Consider the following 18,770-nt stretch of genomic DNA (forward strand, 5'->3'; position numbering starts at 1 on the left):
GCCCGACATCACAGACGGTTCCCTCCGTCCCAAAGGACACCCAGCTGCCCCGGAAACACACAGCTCACCTCCTTCACCCGCTGCAACATGGGCTGCAGCCACTCCGTGTTCACTTCGCAGTGGCTATCCAGAAAGGTGAGGATGGCAGCTGCGGCCACATCTGCCCCTCGAACTCGGGATCGGATCAGCCCTGCAAAGGGAGAGGACAGCAGCGCTTGACACCAGAACTGAGCCAATGTGCTGCCCAGGGCCCTCAGCCCCTATGGGCATAGGCTTTCTGAGGTATTGCCAGTGGCCTTCCTTCTGCACATCTGTTTGCTTCCTCCTTACCCTTTCTTCCTCTCTTCCATCCATCACCTGTCATTGTTCAAGGTCACTCCCTGAGTACCCTCCATACACCAGACAGTGCCGTTACGTTAGAGTGTAGTGAGTGGAAAATACAATAAAGTATGGGTTGAGACTGAGGCGGAACCAGAGCACAAAGTCCCTTCCACCTGGGGATGTCTGGGCAGGCCTCTCCAGGCGCACCACCAAGTGTGACATGGAGAGAATCTTCTAGATTGTGACAGGCTTGAGTTTGTGCGCCAACCCCTCACTCACTTTGAGCATGTTATTTAGCCTCTCTGAGTCTCAGTTTTCTTATCTATGAGATTCAGAAAGATACACTGACCCCTGCCTGTCAGGATGAACCAAGATGACAAGGGGACAGCCCAGCGCCTGGGGGACCTATGCATGTTAGGTTCCACTCTTCCATCCCCATCCCTTGACAGTCTCACCTATGGCTCACTGACTGGCAAAGAATGGCCTTGCTTCTGGCAGCTTCCTACTCAGGGCTGAGGACCTGTCTGGTCAGGAGAGAGGAAGTCCAGTTGGTCCTGCCCTTGCCAGAGTAGCCATCCATGTCCTGTGAGCTGTGAGAAAGAAAGGCCTCACTCTGAGACCTCTGAATACAATCACTTTTTGGAGAGATATCCCTGGCCACACCTCTCTCCAGCTCTCAGCCTCTATCTGTTGAACCAGCCGTCCATCTTTCCAAAAGCCTATTAGTATACTGGCTAAGGTAAAAGAAATGCAAGTTCATGTTTGAGGTCAGCTTCAGCAACTTAGCAAAACAAAATAAAAAGGGCCGGGAATGTAGCTCAGAGGAGAACCCTCCTGGGTTCAATCCCCACAACTGGAAAAAAATAATCTGCAGCCTCCACAGGCTGATGGCCCCTACAATACAGTGGTTTGGGAAACATTTCTCTTTGGTTACTTCTATGACAGTTTGAAGTCCTCCCTCATCAATATCCCCATGGCCCCTTGGCCTGACGGGTCTTAAGTTACCCATCACATTCCCCTCTCACTCTCAAATCATCAGTGGCTCCCAACAATAGGCTCCTTCCCTTCCCAACTCTAAATGCTCTCTTATGGCTTCCAAGGCTTTTTTTGTTGTTATCAGGTTTTAAACCCAGGGGTGCTTAACCACTGAGCCACATCCCCAGCCCTTTTAAAAAATATTTTATTTAGAGACAGGGTCTCGCTGAGTTGCTTAGGGCCTCACTAAGTTGCTGATGCTGGCCTTGAACTCACGATCCTCTTGCTTCAGTCTCCTGAACCACAGGGATTACAGGCATGGGCCACGATGCCTGGCCCAACATTTTTGACATCAAAATTCACTGTTCTTTCCCCACTATGGACCAGGACTGGATTCTCACAGGAAGGAAGTGGAAGCAGGGGGAGAGGACAAGAAGCTGGTCTTTGGGTGGACTCCTGGGGTTAGAATCCTGGATCCTCTATTCATCACCCTGGGCAAATTACAGAACCACCTGAAACCTCAGCTTCCCTGTCTAAAACATGGGGACAACAGGGCATTATGAGGATGGGATGTGACAGCGTAGCCTCCGTGAGTGCCTGGCATGGATGAGCACCACACACGTATGCATCCTGCGCCTGCACCACTCCCAAGCCAGGCATGCCCTCCTCTGCTCCCTTCCTGGGTCTCACAGGCCCAACACCCTCCTCAGACCACCCCTGCACAGAAGCCTCTTGCTTTCCCACCTCCACATTATCCGACTATAACCAGCCTGTGTGGTGGTGATCTCTGACTCTTGGCCACACACTAACCCCTCGAAGGGCCTGGACCATGCTTTGTACTTCTCATGTGTCCCCTGAGGGCTGAGCACAATGCTATGCTGTCACTGGTGTTCCCAAACACCTCTGGATTCAAGGTGAGTTCACAGCTGCTTCATCCTCCCTTCAGTTTTCTCAAAGGCCCTTCCATTCCATCCTTACAGCCTCCTTCCAAGGCAGAAAGAGCGCCATCACTGCCCAGCTTCTCAGAAGGAACAATGGAAGCATCCAGAAGGACGGCAAGGTGCCTAGGTTGTGCTGTGACAGGGCTGACTGGCGATAGAAGGAGGGTCCTCTGCAGACCCTGGTCCCAGCTGTCAGGAAGGGAGCAGGACCACACTGGCTTGGATGACATGGCACCCAGAGGGAGCTCACCAAGTCAGGTCCATGGTGGGACCTGAGGTCCAAGCACTCACCTTCCCGCCGGTCGTTTCGCAGGCACTTGACCTTGGGGATCCTGGTCAGGAGCACGCAATCTTCAGCTGAGGTGGAGGGAAGGAAGGCAGGTTCATTCAGATATGGGCATCAGACCACAGTGGTTAGGCTGCCCGGGGGGCCGTCCCATTCCAGGTTGGGGAAAGGGGTGGGATGGGGAAGGATGGAGGGCCATGGTCATCACTACTGGCCAAAGGACTGTCCTGTCCCCAGACCCAGACAGGAATGCCTGAACCTATGACATCAGTTCAACCCCACCCCAGGGAGTGCCGGAGAGCACCAGCAATGGGCAATGGCCCAGCTCTCAAATCTACTCTTTTTTGCAGTACTGGGATTTGAACCCAGGAGGTTTTGCAGTTGTTGTTATTGTTTTTACCACTGATCTACATCTCTAGCTTTTTTTTTTTTTTTGGTGCTTGGGATTTGAACGCAGGGCCTCATGCATGCCAGGCAAGCACTTTACCACTGAACCACATCCCCAGCCCCAGCCTTTTCATTTTGAAGCAGGGTCTTGCTAATTTGCAGAGGCTGTCCTTGAACTTGCAATCCTCCTGCCTCAGCCTCCTGAGTGACTGGGATTACAGTTGTGTGCCACCATGCCTGTCCTTGGCCCAATTCTCATAGACCTAGAAAGAAGGGGCACTCTTCTGCATGTTGGCAGTTAGAATTATGAAGAATGCTGTTTATATTGTTTCCATTGTTTGAAACATGTCATGTCACCGGGGTCCCATCCAAAGCAGCAACCAGGGCTGGGGAGGGCTCTTAGAAAGACCAAGGATCTCACGTGTTGGCAGAGAGGTCAGTGTGCCAGGCCAGGCCAGGCCTAAGAGAACTTGCCTGGGCATCCTGGGGGAATGGGCGGGGTGGGGTGTGGATGGGTGCAGACAGGAAGGTGTATACTCACGGTCCGAACTGAAGTCATCCACTAAGATGATCTCCTGGATCAAGTTGGCAGGAGTTCGGTTCAGGACACTGGAGCAGCAATGGGGACAGAGACGGAGTCTGGATTTGGGGCGACCTCCTATTTATACCTCCCTGGACATGGGGTTCTCCCACCACCCAGCTCTAGGACCAGCACATCGGTCATGGGCAACTGCTTGCTAACTCCCTGGGCTCCTGGAAGAGCTCTCTGAGCTTTTCCAAGGACCTGGTTGGCACTGTTGCCTGGGCCCTCAGGGAACTGCACTCGTCTCGGGGGACTGCATTCATGGGGTCGTCAGGGCAGGAGCTACTTGAGCTGCCTGGGGCTCACCAAGCCACCCTGACAGCCCAGCTGGATGGAGCTGCCTGTGTGGAAGGCTGGCGAGACTCCTGCTGGCCTCAAGGTCAGGAGTAGTATTCTCAAGGAGCTCCTGCCCCCCTGCCCTTCCTCTGTCCCTCTTCTGCCCCCCTTGTCTGGGAAGGGACACCCAAGTTTCTTTGGTCCATGGAATACCACTGAGCACTCCTTTCTGAATCCCATTCTTGTCTAAGTTCATTGAGGAAATGGGTTGAGAGTGGATTGAACTTGACGGTACCAACAGGGACCTATGGGGTTTGCCCCCCGCCTCTGGAGGCCTCTGTTCATCCCTGCCTCTCTCTGCTCCCACCCCCTGCATTTCTGCCCTCATCCTGGACACCTGACCTAGTCTTCGACTCCTTGTTATACTCCTGGGATCTCTCTGACCCCGTACACACTAGCCCCAGCTTCCTGGAAGGACAGGATTCATCCTCCCAGTGCTCACTGGCTTTCACATGGTCTAATCTCAATCTCAACGTCCTGCCTGGCCAGAGGCACCGCAGACCCCCGAGGCTTTGGGAGAATGGCACCAATGAAATGCAGGTGGGTGGCTGGCCTTACCTCTTCACCGTGCGCAGGAGTGTGGAGCGGGCCTCATTGTGAAAGGTGATGATGATGCTGGTGGCTGGCAGGTCTAAGGAGTAGGACACCGAGGGGCAACTGAAAATGGAGCAGGGAGGTCAGAGACCAGCCATGGGGACATCCTCAGGCAGCCTCCGTGTTTCTCTTTGTCCACTCTGTGTCCCTTACAATACTTCTGTGAGGCAGGGAAGGCAAGCTGGAAGCCAGGACACAGGCTCCCTGCCCCTCCGGACCATGCTCTAGCCCACACTGGCCCAGCCCCCAGATGCCACCTAGCCTGGGGTCCTAGGAGGGAAGCAGCAAGTTGGGGGCATCTCCAGGCCTGGGAGCTCCTAACCAAGCCCTAGGGAACCCAGAGCCACACCCACTGCCTGTTGGGAGGACTCCCTGCTGTTCAGGCCCGCCCCCCCCCCCCCCCCCCCCCCCCCCCCCCCCCCGCCGCCACACACACACACACTAGGCCCCAGGGCACTGCCTGGAGTCAAACAAAAAAACTGTCCCTGCAGATGGGGCAGTCTGGTGACACAACATAGGGGTACAGGATAAAATGGGAAACCACCTCCCTTTTGTCTTCTGGTCCCCTGCAGCTTCTTCCTTCCCTTCTTGAACCTCAGGACATGTGGGAGGATCTGGGGAGGAATCACTCCCACCTGCCTAATGAGCATCCCTGTTCTGCGCACAGCACTGTGGGAGCACCAGGCAGGGGGCAGGCACCAGTGGCTCCAGGGGAAACCAGCCTCAGAGAGGACAAGAGCATCTCCGGCCACCCTGCTTCTACCCAGCTCTGCCATCCACAGACACACATTTTTGGACCACTGGCTCCCCGTCCTCAGGAAGGGGAGTTAGAAATCACCCTTCCTGCCAGCCGTCCCCCCTGGTGTTTATGCAGGCTCCTGGGCAGGCGACTGCCACCGCGGGTTTTCAAAAGCCATCTTTATTACAATCGCTGTCTGACTATTCCAGCAGTGACTATTTTTTCATTACAGAATTCATCCCACGGATAGCAGCTTCCAGTCTGAATTCCCAGGCCCATTTCCTGCCCTGCAGAGCAGCCGGTCAGCCAGGCAGGAGTCCCACTAGCCTGGGTCCCCCATGGGAAAAAATCCTTCCAGGCTCTAAAATAATTCTCCTTGAGAAAGATGTGAGGCAGCCATGGGGGAGGGACATTCTCTCTGTCCCTGAGAAGTCATGCTTCCCAAGTGCTTGCTCCCAAATGCCTGCAGACTGGGGGACAGGAGTGGACATGGCTAGCTGAGAAGGGGCATGAGGGTACCCAGCCTCCTGGCACTGACTTCCAGGGCCCCATTCTCTGTCCTTGTTCCCTGGTCATTAGATGCCGGGGAAGGAGGAAATCTGGTAGCAATGCCTTTCTCTCCCTGAAGGGGGCACACCTACCCACATTCTACCTGGAGGGTGGACTTGAACTCCCACCACCCCTTGTATTCCTCTGAGATGTAGATCAGTGAGGATGGTACCCAGCTCCAGGGAGCCAGGACCACCAGATGGTTTGTCCCCTGCCCCTGCTTTGTCTGGCTGGTGGGATTTTCTCTGGAATCCTAGTGGATCTGTCTTGTGACAGTTTGGAGTCCAGTGGAAACTGCCCCACAGCACAGGGCTCCATCAGGGGAGGCACAGTCCAGCCTCTGCTCCCTCTACACACACACACACTTGCACACATGTGCATATGCACACATACACACCCTGATCCACCTCAGCTTTCAGAGAGGCCCTGGGGCAGCATATGGCACCTCACCAGTTCACCACTGCCTTGGATGTAAAGAGTCTTATTTTACAATGTTCATAGCCTTAAGAAAGCCAATTCCTCTTTTTTTTTTTTTTTCAAGACTGGTGATTGAACCCAGGAGTGGTTTACCACTGAGCTACATACCCAGTCCTTTTAAAATATAATTTATTTTGAGACAGTACCTCACTAAGTTGATAAGGCTGGCCTCAAACCTGCAATCCTCTTGCCTCAGCCTCCCAACTCACTGGGATTACAGGATTACAGTGATTATCATGCCTACCAGGCAATTCTTCCAATTTCTCAGTGAACACCTGAGAAGGTTCAGGGTGCGGATGAGCAAGGAGGGTGTGCAGAGATGATTCAGGCCAGCCCTCAAGTCACAGATTTGGGACAGCAGATCCTCCCAGCTGTAGGGACTAGGTCAGTCATGGCTAGGGCTCCTATAAAAGGCCAAGAGGAGCTTCATGCTAACCTCTTCTGCAGTGCAGGTAGTCAGGAGGGAGGACTGCCCCAGGGTTGACTGAGATAGGACTCCTGAGGCCTGGATGTGGCCATCAGACCTGGGTGGGGGACCTTGCCTAGTAGCAGGATTATTGACTTATTTAGTAGCATGAGGGGAAGCTGACAGTGCTGGGGTGACAGTTCAGGGGGCCAGGGCCCCTCAGGCCTGCATTCATCTCGCTGTGCACAGGCTGGAGAGCCTCCAGACCTCAGGCATGCCTCCAAGAGTGACCAGGAAGGTTGGAGAACCAGTCCCCCTGCACCCTCATCTCACACGTGTCCTTTGTGTTATGGAGTAGCTATTTCCAGAGTCACTCTCATCTACCCTCAAACTGGGGCCAGAGGCCCATCCCATCTCTGTGTACAGAGCTGGGTCCAGTGCAGCTCCTGTTTGTCACTCAAAGCTGTGGGTGGGTGGTGGATCAGCAACAGTGACCTGGTGGCTCTGTTAAATGTCTGCGTGGAGCACAGAGAAGGGCCTGGAATTAGCTGGGGTTGGTGAGGAACCTTCCCAGAGGAGAGGACCTTGAGCCAAGACTTGCAGGATATAGGTGGGGTGGGGGAGGCACGTTCAGACAGGGAAGCCTCGTGGTGAAAACGGGAAGGGAGGAAAGAGGAGTATAGGATTTCAGGAACACTGAGTGCTGGGTGAAAGGGTGACTGCGAAGCGCTTCTGGCTATTGCTGAGGAGGTGGGGCAGGCGGGCAGGAGGAAGAGAAGGGCTGTGGGGGGGACGGTCAGAGCACTCCACTGTTTGCATGGAGCAGGGCTGGAGGCCCCACTTCAGCTGCCTGCTCACCTGTCTCCCAAGCCTCCCTGTGGTCCTGGTGGTCCCTGGCATGTCGCTCTTGCTGGAATGCCAGATGAGATGCTGAGGGGCCTCCCTGGTCCCAGCTGGGGGGTTTCCATGACCTTCACTGACCCGAGTAGGCCAACAGAATACCGGAGGCAGGAATGTAGCTGGGGTGTGGGTTTTTCAGTGTCTTAATCACTAGACTGAGACTGAGGGAATCTTCCTCATTTCTTAAGTGTACATAAATGAAAAAAAAAAAAAGCTGAACAATATTGGTCCTTTCTCAGCCTTTCTATTTGGTCCACACAATGGAGGCCATACCTGTAATGGCGAGTGTCCCGGATGGGCCGGTCTGGGCTCAGCTTGTCACTCTCCAGCTGGTTGAAGGCATGCTGCCTGTAGGGGTCCTCTCCGGCCTTCAGCTGCTTGGCTGACAAGTATGCCTTCTCATCAAAGCCTTTTGAGGGTGTTCCTGTCACCTGAGACGAAGGTCAGCATCAGAGGGGGTACAGGCAGGAGGGTTCCACCATGTGCTGGGTGCTTAGTATATTGTCCAGGTGTTAGATAACTGCTTTACCTTATTTGTACCCTGGCTCTCCCCCATTGTACAGATGAGGAAACTGAGGCCAAAGAGACTTTTTAAAAAAGTGCCCCAGGTAAGAGCTACTGAGTCATAGGTCTGGATTCAAACAGGTCATTCTGAATTTAAAACTCACACTCTCAACCAAAGCTCTCTGGAGAGGATAGGTCTTGGAGGACACCAGCCTCCCAAGACAAGGTATCCTAAGAGTATTAGAAATCAGAGTGGAGACTGCCAAGCACATTTCAGATTGACCCTCTCCTGGGATTAACGTGGGCCTTCAAACTCCAGGACTTGGACACCTTGCTGGACTCGGCACAGAGGAGGTGCTCCATCCTTCAAACTCCAGGACTTGGACAAGCTGCTGCAGACGGAACTGCCCATAAAGACAAGCAAGCCCCCACAGGCTAATGCCAGAGCCACCAGAACTCAACGGACGACACAGCTGCTCTGGGACTTTTGCTAGCTACTGAAGTGGTTCCACATCAGATCCACTGGGTCACTGGCAGTAAGTGTTGGGGAATGATGGATGACAGATGCCACAGCCCAGCTTCTCCCTCCTTAGCCACACCCTGCTCTGTGCTTCCAGAGTCCCCAGTGAGAGACACTGGGGAAAGACACACAGAGACGAATGGCTGGATGAATGCATCCTGACACCTTACTACTGGAACCAAACTTCTGGCCAGATATTCCCCATGAAACTTCACCAACTGTGAGTGCATTCCAACTCCACCTCTTCTTCCCAATCAGCAGCCCTGGGCAGGAGCTCTGGCCCCTGACGAAGCCGGAAGAACAGTTAGAATCTTCCATTCACAGAACCCTAGCCTAAAGGAATGGTCCAGCAAGGCGGCCGGACCTGTTGCAGATGGGACCCCTGAGTGGGGAGATTCCCTTTTAGAAGGAGGCAGCTCAGAGTCCTCATGTCCCTCTAGAGTCTCACCCCCACCCTAGCAACTTCCTTGGCCAGGAAATGCTCCTTGGGGAGCTCCAACCTCCTCAACTGGGGCTGTCTGCAGGTTTGTCACTGTTTTAAAAAATATTTTTATTTATATTTTTTAGTTGTAACTGGACACACTGCCTTTATTTTATTTATTCATTTTTATGTGGTGCTGAGGATCGAACCCAGAGTCTCACACGTGCTAGGTGGGCTAGCTCTACCGCTGAGCCCCAGCCCCTGCCCTGGGGTTGTCATTCTTTTCAGTTGGCCTCCTGTTAGGACAGCCTATAGGGAGCTTCCTGAGAGGAGATCTTGTGTCCCATGGGCCTGGCCCCATGCTAGCCACAAACGCTCGTGGTGTGTGTGTTCAGAGGGTGACACAGATGCAGATGTCACCCTGTAATATTCTGAGTTGGTGTCATGCCAGGAACTGAGCAGATGGGGCAGAGCTCCACCACCCCACCCCCGCCCCGGGGTCTCAAAATCCATTTCAGGAAAGACAGAAGGGAGGGAGGGAGAGAGGGAGAGGAATGTTCTGGCTTGAGCCCTGGATTGCTAGAAGAATCCAAGCTGTCCAACTCAGTGAGAAAGGAGGGTGTTCCTTTGTGTCCCTCCCACCTGGGACAATAATGGCACTAGTGCTGTCCCTACCCTTCCTCCCAAATCTGGGTCAGGAGAATGGAAAGAAGCCTCCATCTAATGGCTGAGGAGCTAAAATTAAAGAAAAACAGCAGAGGGGTGAGTTTTTTAGCTCTCGAAGGGAGCATATATCTCTTCATTATCTTACGAGTCGACTGTGGGAAATAACCATGTTTATTTATTTAGGACTTACAGCCACTCTGTGGGTTCAGAAAACCTCTGAATCCTCATCCCATACTCACTACTGCCCAATGAACATTGGTGGAGAGTCACCCATCCCCCAGGCATGGGCACCCTCCTGCACTCATTCATTTGGATCACCTGAGTATTCATTCATTCATTCATTCAGGAACGATGAGCTCACTCCCTCTGTCACTCATTCATTCAGCAAAGCTCTGTAAAGCACCACCTATGCGCCAGGAAGTGGGAGGAAGACTTCTAGGTCTGCCTGCCCCCCTCACACACCTCGCTCACAACTTCCTTGGGCCACAGAGAATGTTGTGGAAGAACATCTGCTCAGGCTCGGGCTCTCTAGAGAAGGCCCTGTCAAATGGAGTTAGACAACCTCACAGGTGCCATCAGGAAAAGTCTGTGGCTCTTTCTCTCGCAGCCCCAGATCCCTGGAGTGGCCTCCTCCAGGTGGACCAGGGTCTGTGGCGAGGCACTTCTGCTGTGAGACAACTTATAAAGGAGGGTGCCATGGAAACACCAGGCCCACGGCCTTCTAGAGGTCCCAGCTCTTCTTCCATGGCGATCCAGCAACCTCTTGAGTTTGGAGCTAAAATATCAGTTGGCCCTGAGTCAGCAAAGAGAAGGATAGACTGAGGATGGGTGGGATGTGGCTCGTGGAAATGCCATGCAGGACTCTCACTTCCTCCCTCCTCAGCCCCTCCCCAGCCTCGTCCAATCATCACCCAGGGTTCTTGACCTCTGATGTCTAAGTGCCAGTTCACATACCTGGACCCTAACTCAGGCTCCCTCAGGTGGTTGAACTGCTTTTGCTTTCAATCCCCTTCTTTGATCTTTTAGGACTTGAGTGTCCCATGGATGCTTCTAGCTCAGTATCTCAGAGTCCCCACTTATCCCCAGGCAGCTGCTTCTGTAGTCCTGGTTACAGAGACAGCACAAATCAAGGTCATCCTTGATGTCCTCTCCATGATCTGCAGCCTGACTCAGGCCTCTGCCCTGGGTATTAGCAGGTGGTAGGTACTCCATGGATATATCACTATTATTAACTCAACAAATATTTATTGGAAATCCACTATGTGCAGGCACTGTGCCAGAGGCTGGAATACAGAAATAAAAAGCAGGGTGGCCCCTGGAAGAGGAGCCTAGGAATCTGGGCCATCCATGCCAAGCATGGCCATAGAGGGTCAGGAAGAAATCCCCACCTCAAGCTTAGAGCACAGGAGCTACAGATTTGACCCCAGAACCTCACCTCACCCCACCCCTGCCAGCAGGGGTAGTGACCTGTGAATGCTGTTTTCCTTCTGCCCCCTTCTAAAAGGGAATGGAGAGCTACTATCTCATTTTTCCATTCATGTTGCCAAACATGGTGGGGCTGAGGGAGTAAATGTGTCATCTGGCCCTGGGGTACAGGACCATCAGGAGCCATAGCTGGACCAGGTAGAGACTGGAGATGCTGGGCGTGGAGCCTTTTCTGGAGTGGCTGAGATACTGTGGCTGTTCGTGGAATCCCATGTCAGGCTGGGGCATCTGAGACATGCGCTGACAGTGCACTCTCCTCTTACTTTTGCTAGAAGGTGAGTTGTTCATCTGTGAGTCCCTAGCACCTGGCACATAGTAGGTAACTTAGCAGGTGCTTCCTGAACAAAGGAATGGCTGGATGAATAAATGAATGAATATCTAAATATCCCTGTTCCCAAATTACTATATCAGGAAGAAACCAACAGCAAACAAACGAGATCCTCCAAAACATCGCATGCCCTTCAGTGACCTCGCCTCAGAGAATACTAGCCCTGGACTCACGGTGGCCCATGTGACAGGGTGTCCCGTCACTGTGCAGGAATCAGCTCCACCGTTCTCTTTCTTGCTCTGCTCTAGCCACACGGATCTCCTTACTGTTCTTTGAGCCCTCCAGGTACCCACTCCATAGCCCTCTGGTTCTTTCTGCCTTCCTTCTGGAAGGTTCTTCTCCCAGATGTCTGCATGGTTTACTTTCTTCACCTCCTGCAATGCCCCGCTCAAACACTGCCTTCTCTGTGAGCCTCCCCAGCCACTTGACCTCCACCCCATCTCTGCCTCCACTGCTTCATTTTTCCTTATGTTACTTGTCTTCATCTGATATGCTCTTTGTATTTTACTTATTTATTTATATATTTATTTTTTAAATTGAGTTTTTAAAAATAAATGACAGCAGAGTAATTACAATTCTTATTACACATATACAGCACAATTTTTCATCTCTCTGGTTGTATATAAAGTATGTTCACACCAAATCGTGTCTTCATACATGTAATTTGGTTGCTGCAAGAGTATACAAGTCACCAGAATAGGGACTGTCTGCTTTTATAAAACTGGATTCCAAACCCATGAAAATGTCTGGGTGATCACAGGTCCTTGAAGACAATGGCAAGTGAACGACTGAGTGATGAGTGATTGTGACCCTGCCCCACCCCCCCATATCTGACCAAATACAACTCTGGTGGCTCAAGCAGGTGACAGGGTAGTTTTTGCCTGCCTTAGGGAACTTCCCCTCCACTCACATGCTCCTGGCAAAGCTGTCATTTACTGCCCCCCGATCCATCAACACCCCAAGCACTCCCACAGGAGTGAGCACCGGACTGGGGCCAGGCCAATCTTATCACTGGGACTCGAGACACAGCCATTGGTTCAGGAATGATCATCAGATTCAATCTGGGCCAATCAAAATCTTCCCTGAGGCTTTTCTATATGATGAGCTCTTTTCATCAACTCTGCTAAGCTTGGGAAATGAGGATCTTCTTGTCCTTCACATGGAGAAATCTTGTCTGGAGAATGAAATCAAGAAGAAACAATAAGAACCAAGAGATGGAAAAAGTGAGCTCTGATAATATTGTATAGGTCCTTAGAGTCGAGTTCTCTCTCTCTCTCAGCCTCTCCATCTCCCCAACTATCCACCTACCTATTTAAATCAATTTTTCCTCCTTTTTCTCTTTCTCCCTCCCTCCCTCTGTTTTTTTCTCCTTATAAAATTAGTTTGAATTGGATGTTCTGCTCCAGTAACGAAAAGCTCAGAGATATTAGCTCTGTAGTCTTTTTAACAAATAGAAAACCATTCTCCAAAAGTGAAATCACAAAACTCAGCAAATGAGCACTGATGGCAATGACAACGACCCAATATAGGTAGAGCCATCCACTCTCAGCTGTCTGGCTGGTCTCTGGATTTGGCCCACATTGGAGTCCAGGGCAGGGTGGGACATTCCCAGTGTTCCCTGTAGGCAGGGCTGTGTTCAGGCCTTGGGGTGGGGGTTCCATCTGGACCCTGCTGAAGAGCTCCCTGTTGCCATGGTGAGGAGTGAGAGCTGGGAGCTGGTGAGTGACAGCCCCATGAGCCTCCCACATCCTTCCAGCCCCCTACAGAGAGTTCTTGGCTGAAGTTTAGGCTGTGACTCCCTCCCCAGGCTTTGTCCTTTAAGGGAGTGCCAAATCCAGCACTTCCACATCCAATAAGGTCAATCACATCTGAAATTGTTTAAGTTGAAATAATGACTGTGCTCTACAAAATGGGAAGAATTACTTCTCATCTTGGAGAGGTTTTTTTTTTCCCAGTCTATCATTTCGATTAAACTTTTGAGACTAGCTTCATTTTTTTTTTCTTGCTAGATTTGCTTATTGCTTCTTGGCCTGCTAAATTTAGGAAACAAATAGCAAAAGGGGAAGGTTTAAAATAAGAAAGGAAAATATTTTCCATGTCATTTTCGTCAAGAACAGTTCAGCCCCAATTCCCAAGCCTTGTAAACTTTCTCTTAAAACATACACATACTGCTAAATTTTAGATTTAAACAACTCCAACTCCTTTTAAATAATTGCTGCCCAATTTCCTTTTACTGCCAGTAAAACAGGTACCTGCTGGGTTTGCCTTTCACTAAATTTCAATGAAACTGCAAATAAAAAGGCTTTGGTCCTACTTTATGGATGGCTCCTGACTTTTTTCCTGAACCTGCTATAAACCAAAAACACCTGGTGGACGAAATGTGCTTCCCAGCCACTCCTCCCTCCCCTGGGAGCAAAATCTCATCTGATGCTATGTCCCAAGCTGAAAGCCTGTCATTCATTACAAGAACTTGGAAGCTGAGCACATGATTCAAGTTCTCTGAGCTCAAGGTCTCAGGCTCTCCCAAATGAAAAGCCAGATCCCCAGGGCCTTCCTGGGACCTGCCAGTGCTCTCATCCAATCGACAAGATGTTGGGGTAGCAAAGAGCCAAGATCTTCAGGTTGGACATAGGTTGAGTAGGGTGTCAAGGGTCTTTGAGGGGCCTGCCCCACATGTGTTCCCGTACTCCATTCTCCATTGCCTCAGAAGCAGTAATTATAATAGCAATAAACCTGGGCTCCGAAATCTGATGGCCTTGGGGTGGAATGCCAGTTCTTACCACTCTCTGACCTTGGGGTTATTTGCCCTTTCTGATATAGATAGATAGAATATATATATATATCTCACTTGGCACGGGCCTGACACATACACTGTAATCTTTATTATTAATTGTTATTGCTTTGCCTGTGTTTTTATCAATGGTTCTTAGCCTGGGCTGCACCTTCGAAGTACCTGGAAAGATTTTTAAAATTCTGATGTCCAGATCATACTGTAGACCAATTCAATCAGAGACCCTGGGGGAGGCAGGGAGATAAGCATCAGGGGTTCTGAACAGTCTCCAGGTAATTCCAGTGTGATACCACGGCCAAGAGCACATGCATGATGGAGCTGCTGGAATCACAGAATCTTAAAGGGACCTCCAAGTCTATCTCCTCAGACCCTCCTTTCTAGGGAGCCTCTCCATGAGTTTGGTTTTTGGCCTCTGTTTGTTCTGTTCTGGGGCTTCACCATCAACAGAACCAACTGCAACTCAGCTTGAGCCTAGTTACTATGGAAACCCTCTGCCTTGCAGCATTTCTGTCCCATAGGCCTGGGAAGCTCCAGTTCAATTGCATATCAAGGGGTTGCTTGGGGACACTCACCAAGTGTCTCCAGTTAGGTTTCCCACCAAATGATAATATCACTCCTCCAGGGGTGGCTCTATACAACTAGTGGTCTCACCTAGAAAGGGTTCTTGAGGTCTTATAAGTACTGGTAGTACTAGAGGTCTCACCAAAATAATTGGGGGAGACCCATTGCCCATTTCTTTAGGAATCCAACCCAACCAGCGTCCTCTATCCAAGGTTGGGTCAAGGCATCAAGCCCCTATTCTGGACAGTTTCTACTTAGATCCAACAGGTCCCAGGGGCTTCCCAGGTCTCTGTTTCTCACCGTGGCCTGGCCCATTCTGCTGGGAATGGAGGGATTCTGAGGAGTTCCCAGAAATCTTTTGCAAGAGCTCATTTTCCACCTGCATATCAGTTTATCAACTTGGGTAGGGCATGTCCAGATCTGTGAAGGATACCAGAGTCCCAGCTTTTCTTCAAGCTACTGTGGCTGAAGTCCAGGGGAAGAGCCAAATTGGGGCCATACTGACTGTTCATTGAGGGTCTACTGCACACTAGGTGCTATGATAGGTGCTCATTTCCATTTCCAAATACTTCTGTAAAATAGGTGTTCTTAGTCATACTTTATGGAAGAGAAAACTGAGGCCCAAAGATGTGTAGTAACAAGCCCAAGGTCACATAGCAGCTGAGTGATTGGGCTGGAACTGGAATGGAGGCTGTCTGGCCACAGAGCCTAGCACAAAGCCTTCTCTGTGCCTTCAGACTGCAGCCCAGCCCAAGTGTGCCTGGTACTCCTTTCCAATTCTGAGTTCCTTAGCTCTGGGACAGGCCAGCTTCTGGTGCCCAGTGCCAACCCAAGCCCTGACAAGTGAGGTTGGAGGCCAGCTCCCTCCTTGGCTCAGGGATCAGAGATCAGTTCATGGCTCCGATGAGCTCTTGCTCAGTGCTGTCACCTCTTGGCCTGCACACAGGCTTGGAAACACGGTTCTGCTTAAGTGGCTCAAAAGAACATGGGAAAAAGGAAAAATACAAGAGTTTGTGTTACTCAAACCAAACCAGTACGCAACCAGACTTTGCTGGATCAGCCTGGGCCCTCCTGGTTCTTCACAACTAGGGACACCTTCAGGGTCCTTAATGGCCCTCAGCCACAGGTACATCAAAGAAGGGGCATGGCCAATTCCTGTTTAGGGTCTTTTTCTGCCCAGTCATAATGATTCCCCAAATATCGTGGCCACGCTCTGTGAGAGAGGAGGTGAGAAAAAAGAACTGCTGAGACAGGGCAACCTTGGGGCTCCCCAGACCTCGACAAATATCCCTTTATCCAATGTTTGGTGCAGGTCAGCGAAGGCCAAGGTCAGCATGCTACCATTGCACATTGGGTATCTCACTGTCAGAAGCTATTGAACTTGGACTTGCCAGGCATTATCTGGAAAAATAAATACAATAATGGGTCATATAATACACAGAACATGCAGCATGACTGCTGCAAAGTTAGTGACAGGTTAGGACCAGCAAGGTTCAGATTCAACCCCCTAAAACTCAGCAAGGCCCTGGTCACCAGCAGTCATCTCAACTTATAACCTTTTTCATACAAAGAGCTAAATCAGAAGAGAGGCTGATGTGGCACACAGTATAGACATCGTGGGGCAAATCCAGAAATACACTGCCTGTGGTTTGTGACTAATCATTAAACGGTGAGGTTAGACTTCTCCAAAAATGTCCACCCAAAGGATAGGGCATAACAAAAGCAGACTTTTAAAAAAATATTTTTTAGTTGTCAATGAACCTTTATTTATTTATATGTGGTGCTGACAATTGAACCCAGTGCCTCACACATGCTAGGCAAGCACTCTACCACTGAGCCACAAACCCAGCCCCAAAATCAGACTTTTGTTTGTTTTAAATATTTTCTTTAGTGGTAGATGGACACAATACCTTTATTTATTTGTTTATTTTTATTTGATGCTAAGGATCGAACCCAGTGCCTCACACATGCTAGGTAAGTGCTCTACCACTGAGCCACCAACCCCAGCCCAAAAGCAGACTTTTTGAATCAGATGAAGCATCAAGAGAAAAGGGAGAGGGGAAGAACTTGAGGAAAAGCAGCTCCCTCGTGGGATTCCCTTTGGGTGTCTGCTTGGTCTGTGGCCCCTCCTAAATTCATGTTGAAACTCAGTCCCCTCTGCAGTGGTATTCCAAGGTGAGGCTTTGGGGAAGTGATGAAGCCCTGTGAATGGATTCCTGCCCTTATAAAAGAAGCTTCAGAAAGAGTTTGTCCCTGTTTACCCCTTTTTGCCCCTCCACCTCCAGCCATGTGGGGGACAGGGCACTCATGCTCTGGCAGGGGCAGCAACAGGCGCCATCTTGGAAGCAGAGAGAGCTGCTCTCGTGACACACCAAACCTGCCAGTGCCTTGGTCTTGGACTTCAGCCTTCAGAGCTGTGGGAATTAGCTTCTATTGTTTATCAGCTACTCACTCTAGGCTATTCTGTTTTAGAAGCCACAGACAGACTAAGACGGGGGCCACTGCTAGTGTAGGTATGACCCGTCCCTTCAAGAGGACCATGCTCCTGGACTGGCCCCTCCCCATCCCTGTAGCCCAGCATTTTATCTAGTTTCAATATACAAAGTGGCCATAAAATCTGGGAATAGGGATAATACATATATATTTTAACTCTTTTGATTATGTCTGGGCCATACTAAAGGTGCAGTTTTATTCCATGAGAGAGCAAAGACATAAATGTTCATGGGTGCACCCATGCGAGAATGGATGAACATGCAGCGCTCTTTGCCATTCTGCACAGGCTCCGAACCAAACATTGTTCGTGAGCAACAACACATGCCACGTATTGTAACATAATCTAAATAAAGTGCTTATTACATGTGTTTATCCCTGTTTTCCTTGAGGGCCACCCACCCTGTAGTTAAACAGATCTGGAAAGGGAAGACTCGGCTTCTTCTTAAAAAAGACTCAGGGATGCAAAGATGTAGATTCTCTTTGGCATAATATACAAATTCGATGCAATCCTGATCGAATGACTATGTGGGAGGGGAGGTTCAGCTGGAAGAGTTTAACCATGAGAGAACAATCAGTGGAAATCTGAAAGCAATTAAAGATTGGGAAATAGACCCGCCAGATATTAAGGCGTAATATAATATTACAGATTTTATATAGCAGAATTTCTATGGCAGATACAAGACCAAATAAATCAATGGGAGAAAACAGGTCAGAAACAGACCCAGATACATATGGACAGTTGATGCCAAATGAGCTATAGCTGCATTTCAAATGGCCCTGCGGAGGGAGGGAGGGGGTGCTACTCAGTGACTGATGTTGGGAAAGTGACTGGACAATGTGGAATGGACAAGGCTGAACTCACTTCTTAAACCAGAATCAATTCCAGGTGGTTCGAAAATTTAAATTTAAAAAAGGAAACAAGAAGAACAAGGAAAAATTCATTTTTGTTTTTGTTTTCCAGCCTTGGACATATAAAGACCAAATGCCATAAAAGAAACACTATATAAGAGCTGACACTTTTGCTGGGAACAGAGGCATGCGCCTGTAATCCCAGCTACTCAAAAGCCCTAGGCAGAAGGATCACAAGTTTAGGGTGAGCCTAGGCAACTCAGGGAGACCCTGTCTCTAAATAAAATAAATAGGGCCGGGGATCTGGCTCAGTGGTAGATTATTTGCCTAGTATGCGCAAAGCCCTTGGGTTCAATCCCCAATATTCCCCCCACCAAAAAAATTAACTTTTGGGGGAGGATACTGGATTGAACCCAGGGGCACCGGACCACTGAGCCACGTCCCCAGCCCTATTTTATATTTTATTTAGAGACAGCATCTCACTGAGTTGCTTAGTGCCTTGCCCTTGCTGAGGCTGGCTTTGAACTAATGATCCTCCTTCCTCAGCCTCCTGAGCTGCTAGGATTACAGGTGTGTACCACTGTACCTGGCTAAATTAACACTTTTATAATGCAAAAATGTCACAAAGTCAAACACAAACCATATTTGGAAAAAATGC

At 50.2% G+C, this 18,770-nt stretch overlaps 1 protein-coding gene across 1 annotated transcript in view; it reads right to left on the bottom strand.

The window, feature by feature from the left end:
* The window catches only part of Galnt16 (polypeptide N-acetylgalactosaminyltransferase 16), an 85,726-nt gene that overhangs the window by 25,538 nt on the left and 41,418 nt on the right, over window positions 1-18,770 (bottom strand). Inside the window, exons 3-7 of the mRNA XM_076848307.2 lie at window positions 7,768-7,925; window positions 4,388-4,486; window positions 3,452-3,519; window positions 2,529-2,594; window positions 69-190 (exon numbers count right to left, since the gene is read on the bottom strand). Of these exons, the coding sequence (XP_076704422.1) occupies window positions 69-190; window positions 2,529-2,594; window positions 3,452-3,519; window positions 4,388-4,486; window positions 7,768-7,925 (513 nt within the window). The remainder of the gene's footprint in view (window positions 1-68; window positions 191-2,528; window positions 2,595-3,451; window positions 3,520-4,387; window positions 4,487-7,767; window positions 7,926-18,770) is intronic.

This window comes from Callospermophilus lateralis, chromosome 3 (genome assembly GCF_048772815.1).
Source record: "Callospermophilus lateralis isolate mCalLat2 chromosome 3, mCalLat2.hap1, whole genome shotgun sequence".
Taxonomy (NCBI): domain Eukaryota; kingdom Metazoa; phylum Chordata; class Mammalia; order Rodentia; family Sciuridae; genus Callospermophilus; species Callospermophilus lateralis.